Source organism: Convolutriloba macropyga, chromosome 7 (assembly GCF_964194025.1).
Source record: "Convolutriloba macropyga chromosome 7, txConMacr16.3, whole genome shotgun sequence".
Lineage (NCBI taxonomy): Eukaryota > Metazoa > Xenacoelomorpha > Acoela > Convolutidae > Convolutriloba > Convolutriloba macropyga.
This window is the reverse complement of record NC_134474.1, coordinates 4943892-4949891: the sequence shown is the minus strand read 5'-3', so window position 1 is coordinate 4949891 and position 6000 is coordinate 4943892. Positions and strand designations below refer to the sequence as shown.

At 33.2% G+C, this 6000-nt stretch overlaps 2 protein-coding genes across 3 annotated transcripts in view; both read right to left on the bottom strand.

Annotated features, from left to right (window-relative positions):
* Positions 1-919, bottom strand: part of LOC142342506 (uncharacterized) — a 42046-nt gene extending 41127 nt beyond the window's left edge. The window contains exon 1 of the mRNA XM_075393853.1: positions 747-919. Coding sequence (XP_075249968.1) covers positions 747-919 — 173 coding nt within the window. The remainder of the gene's footprint in view (positions 1-746) is intronic.
* The window catches only part of LOC142342559 (AP-3 complex subunit delta-1-like), a 365254-nt gene that overhangs the window by 314144 nt on the left and 45110 nt on the right, over positions 1-6000 (bottom strand). The gene's annotated exons all lie outside the window — the stretch shown is intronic.

Genomic DNA, 6000 nt, shown 5'->3' with positions numbered 1-6000 from the left:
TAGTATATACTATATATATGTGCGTACTTCATCATGGTGCGTCGTTTAATCAAAGTACTAGCTTATATTTTGCTTACCTTGATACCGCTTGATATTCGAAATAGGGTTTTCATTAGATCTTTTATGCTTTTGTCAAATGATCAACTTCATTTGCTTTATAGATTAAAAAGACAGATAGTAATCAAATCAGACATACAGTCAGATCTTCGGTTTATCAGTTTTTTTTCTTGAGTTGAAATTCAGGACTGGTCCGCCTATGTTTCTCAATTAATTAAACAGATCGATTCGTTTCACCTGCTTTTGTCACTTTGGTGTGTAAATGCCTGAAACCATTTTAAGTCTACATGCTAACTTATTCTTTAGTTTTACAAGAAAACACATTTAAAAAGACGTGGCTAGAAACAATAAAACTCGATATTATCTTGCAAATGTACGCCACAATGCAACTATTCAAGACAATTAACACGAAAACATTGTTTCAGTTTCTGGTGAAGTGCTTTACCAAAAAAATCTCATGGCTACGAGTAGCTTGAAATGGGAAATGATTCACCAAATAAAAGTGACGTTCATATTCATTTATTCTTGATGATTTTTGTTTCATTTTCGATTATCAAGATATAACACGAAAACAGCTTTAATAAGCTCGTCAAATTTTGTCTTAAGACTTCAAATTGAAAGAGCCTGGCTGAACTTATGCGACATCAATATCTGATATATTAAATAATTATTAAATTAACTAATCGCACCTGAATGCCCGGACGACCGCCACTGCCTGGGCGACACAATTGGGCCCAATGAGGGAAAAGAGCCTATCATGCTCTGGTGCGCCCAGGAGTTCTGATTTGGCATTCACTTTGTGAGGCCTGCCTCCCCCATTGACACTGGCACTGCTGATACTGTTCGACAGTCTCACCGACATTGCCAACAATTCACGGGGACATTCATCAACTGGCACAAAAAGTTTTGGTACAAAGATAAGATCATATCTAACTGAAAGAATACACAATTCTATATGTCAGCACGGCTTTTAATATAATGTCACTCTGCTATTTACCAGTATAATAATGTTCTCAACTTTTTTCAGGAAAAGCTAACGGATTCTTGAAGCATTGAAGTATGACTGATATAATTTCTCTTCGTTTACCAAAGTTATAGTGGATCTTGAGGAAATATTTAATGATTTTCCCCCTTTTGTCTGCTAAAATTCATTTTTTTTGAAAAAAAACGGCTTTGTACTTGTCAATGCAACGCAAGTTAGAACGTATTTTATATCGAGAACTAAGGAGTCGGTTATCCGGCGAAAATTCGATAAGGCAGAGCCATTTTTTGTAGGGATTCGACGAACACATTGAACTTGTGTTGTGGACATAAGGCGACAACCAATTGAAATTCACGTGAGGCTAAAACGTATCCGAGCGTCTCTAACAATTGTCTTCATGTTAAAATGGGTTAATGAAATGAATGTAACAAATATTCTTTTAAAAACTATTACAAAATCTCTTGCAAAAACTATTACGAAACTTTTGGTAAAAAACGGGAAATCATTTATGCAAGTTACGAGGGAAAAGGGAGAATATATAATACAAAAAAACATTTGCTTGATTCTAAATAGTTTGAGAGTGAGAACATTCAAAAATGTTGGCGTAACTGGTGCAGGGACTAAATGGCGTGGTGCACACTTTTTTTAAAAAAAACACTGTTTTTGAAAAAAAATTTTTATTTAAAACAATTGTTATGGACACTTGGGTACAATAAAGCGCCAAGTTGATTTTGAACTACCAACATTTAGTGATTTAATTAGTATTCAACCTATTTCCATAGCGCTTAAGTAAATTTTCGTACGGCTACAGAAACGCTGTCATTATCCAACAGTAGCTACTGTAAACACTCAAGCAATTATGTTCAGCTATTTAAGCTGAAAAGTCTCAAGTTTTAAAGAGCAGATTTTACAAAAGTTTTACGGATCTGCAGAGAAAAAATTTTAGGATCTTCTTTGAAGTCTACTTAAACGAACGTTATAGATCATTAGCTCTCTTCTCCATTTAAGTACAAGTTAAATTCTACTAATGAGAGTGAACTTCAATCATCTGTTCCACTACTTCTAAGTTATTGTAAGGAGGGAAGAAAAAGGCATGAAATTTTCAAAAAGTGTTGTAACAAAACTTATAGAAGGTTGATAAAGGCTCAGATCAAAACTATGTTTCTTCAAAGCAAAGTTTGTAGCACCAGCACCAAACGGTTGTCCATTAGCTATAAATACTAACCCAACATTAAAAGCATGAACACAAACCGACTTATGGCGGAAAAATTGCTCTCGAACGACAGGCGGGTAAAAAAATTTGACCCAGACTGGGATTCGAACCATTGACATCTCGCTCCATTTCCTGATGCACTGACCACTGGGTTATCAGGCCTTTCCTTAAGATATGCTAAAACAATTTTATATTAGCAACAAACTTTACTTCTGAGTGAGAGCAATAGAGATCACTCAAAAATGAAGAACGAAAGCGTGAAAAAGTCACTTGAGAAGTCAAAGAATGTTATAGAAGAAAAGCGCAAAAAGATCAAGCGAAAAATTTGTTTGAAAAAGACACGCACGTTTACATTAATTGCTATGAACTTCGTTCAAGAGCAATTAAAAAAAAATGTAAATAAAAAAATATAGTCGGAACACTTCACAGTTTTTTATACGAACAGGTGCATAACATCTTCTCCAAGCCTTCCTAAATATTGAGATTCTAAAATTGAAAGTAATTAAAAAATTAAGGTTCAAGCAAGCGTTAGAGTCCCTTTGCCAGAAAATCATATTATACTTTCCTGAAAACTCTATCGTGTAGTTGACAGCTTAATGCGAAGAGCTAATTTTAGCTCCGGTTATAATTTTTTGCCTTTAAATTTTTCCAAAAACTTTTAACATATAAATCCCTTTGCACAGCCTAATCTCTCAGGGTACTCAAATCATAATACATAATTCTTCTTGTAACGAAAAATTGAAGTGGGCAATTGTGATAGAATAAATGTTGGAAAAAAGCCGGAACATAGAAGAGCTCTAAAATTACATGAGCTTGAAAAACCTCGAACACTCATTCATTTCAAGACAGAATCATTTTTGAAGACAATCATTTTCGATTCAGACAGAAGACCGAAGACACCGGAGACAGATTCATTTTACCGTTGTATATTGACAAACAAAAAGTCAAATATCTCGAGTTCTATTATCAGTATTAACATTTTTAAACCAAATTCGAATGGAGCTTCCATGTCAATGAAGAAATAACAACAAAAATTCGGGTACCATTTTAAAATTGAATTTTGCTATAACCGGTTGGTGTAAAAAACAGCAGGCAGATTGCCGGAAAATAGCCAACAAAAAAAGACACGAGGCTTTGTTGAAACACACCTCTGAAAAAGTTTGAAAAATAAAGTTAACAAATGCACTTCTAGACTTGATTTGGAAGTCAAATCTATCATTTTGATGCTCAAGTCACATCCTTCTAACAAATTGCAGCTCTGTTTAGGGAATCTTAACGGATCAGACCTTAAACAAGATCGTTGATCCGTTTGTGCAACCCCAGGCTTAGCGGGTGCAAATTATTTTCACCCCAAGAGGCACGTGTCATATTTGTTCCGACCCTCACTTTAGTGGGGAGGGAGGAACTATATACTCAACTGTTTTTTTTTGTTCAGTCAATTTTGGCCGATCGATATATTCATCGTAGAGAATTGTGAGTGGTATCATTTAAAAGCCCATCCAGCGTAGAATACGGAATTAAAAAGATTTTTTTGATTTTCGTTTTTTACAGGGAGTTATCGAGGATTAAAGTTTTGCGAACATTCGATTGTTTTTGTTCACATTTTCAGTAATTTTTGCTAAAATTTGGCACAATTTCGCTAATATAGATCAAAATAAGTTAAAATTTTTAACGGCATAGTGTTGTTGTTACCGTCAGAGATAGAAGAGCGTTGCTGAATTGTTTGATTGAAGTTTCTTTGGCAAAATTGAAATTTTTTTCATCAAAAATGGCACAAAATATGCTTTTTTGGTCCACTTCGTTAAAGTTTCTCAGACTTAGTGACCTAGAAACCTTTAAACAGACTCCCTAATCTCAAAAGAGCGCTAGTTGCAATTAGGTGCCGTAAGAAAGTCTTCTGGAATTAAAACTTTGCCGTTTTTTGCACATTTTTCTCGATACTTACACAAAATGCATCGTTCTTTTTATTAATATTTGAAGAATCCCATGCAACAATTGGTCTAATTCGCAAACACTTGGACCACTTGGTCGATTTGCTGGGCGCGCGACAAAATCAGGGAGAGGTTCGACAATATCGTGGATTCATAGAATCAGAGACTTTTTGGTTTTTATTTTGATTCTGCTTTTTTCAAAATATTTTGCATTTGTTTTTTAATGTTAATTACTGACAATATGTTTTATTCACGGCTCCGTTAACGATCGCTATAATTTACATAAATTGAGGCCGAATGTAGATATAGTTTGTTTTCGGAGAACCAAAGGGTTTTTATGGCTTTGAGGAAGAGTTAATAAAATTTAACTGAATTCTTGTCTTTTGCCTTCAATTGTTATTCTCTTGGCGGTCTGAATTTTAATTTTAACCACTCAAAGATCTAAATTTCTTCTTCAAGAGGTTAACGTCGACCTTTTCTGTTCATTCGGTTGTTACCTGATGTCTCTTATGTTATTAAATGTATTTGTTTTAGGGAAATCTCTGATTTTTTGAACTTCAACTGTCAATTTTTAATAGTATTTTAATCAACATTTTGTTTATTCTCAGCAAGTACAGGTCAATCTCTCCTCCGTATAGAAGACAACTAATTTTGGGTCCAATAGTTTTATGAGAAGGTTTTCTTGGTTTTGGTCCTACGAGTTTTCATACAAAATTTCCTATTTTTTTGCATAATTTCCCATTCTTGCTGTTGTTTTTCTTTCTTTTGTAAATTGTAACCTTATTTAACAATCTAACTGAAAAAAAATTTTACAACATTTGAAACTGAGCATCTTTTTGTTTTCATAATATATGGTTTGAAGGGCTGCGACACCGTTCTCTTGCAGAAATTGGTAGTTCTTTATTTTTGCCCTATATTTGTTGTTAATTTTTGTTGTCATATGCCAAATATTGTGTAATTAAAGGTCTTAGTGGCCAACTATAGATAAACAAATGAACTTAATAACTGATACTAGTAAATAGCTAATGGTTGTTTTGACTTTCGAATTAAATTTCTAATAAAAGAGTAATAGTATTCTCAATTTATCCCTTTTTGTTCTGGTTTGCTTTTTTTTCGTATTATAAAATGAATAATTTCCGCAAATTAGCCTTATTATTTAGAGCTCTGTTTAATGTTTTGTTGAATCAAACAATAATTTTTCGGTTGCTTAAACGTTTTAAATGATGTCTTCAGGGCTTAGATAATTTGTTTCCGAAGAGTTTTGTGAAGTTTAGATACTTTTCATTTTTTGTGGTTCTTTTTGTTGTCATTTAATGATAGTCGTTTTACAAAAAGACGTTATGGTGGTCAAAGGAGACGCAAATGAAGATTTTATGTTCCCGCGGTTAATATCTTATAAATTTAATGGCTGCAAAACTGTGGTTTTGTAAAGTTGTTTGTGAAAATAATTAGATCAGCTTGTATTTAATGTTATTTTATAGTCTTTTGATTAAGTCTCATAAATAACAGTCGCAATTAATTTTCCGAGTAGTTGCAAGTCAAACTGTCTACTCTTTTAGTCGAAAGCTTTTGTTGGCTAAGATTTTTGAAAATATTTGTTTTTAATAAAAAAAGAGTTTTTGAGATCTGCCAATTTTATTTCTGTTAAATTGTAGCTAAGCGTCTCTATCTACAATTCACATCATTTATCTATTGAAATACAATTTGCTCTTCATAATGGTTTTATTTTCCTCGAACTGTCTTTCTTCTTGGAACAACCAGTTTTCATAAAACCAATTTTCGTGATTTTTGCATATTTGCCCCTTTTTTTTGTAGGT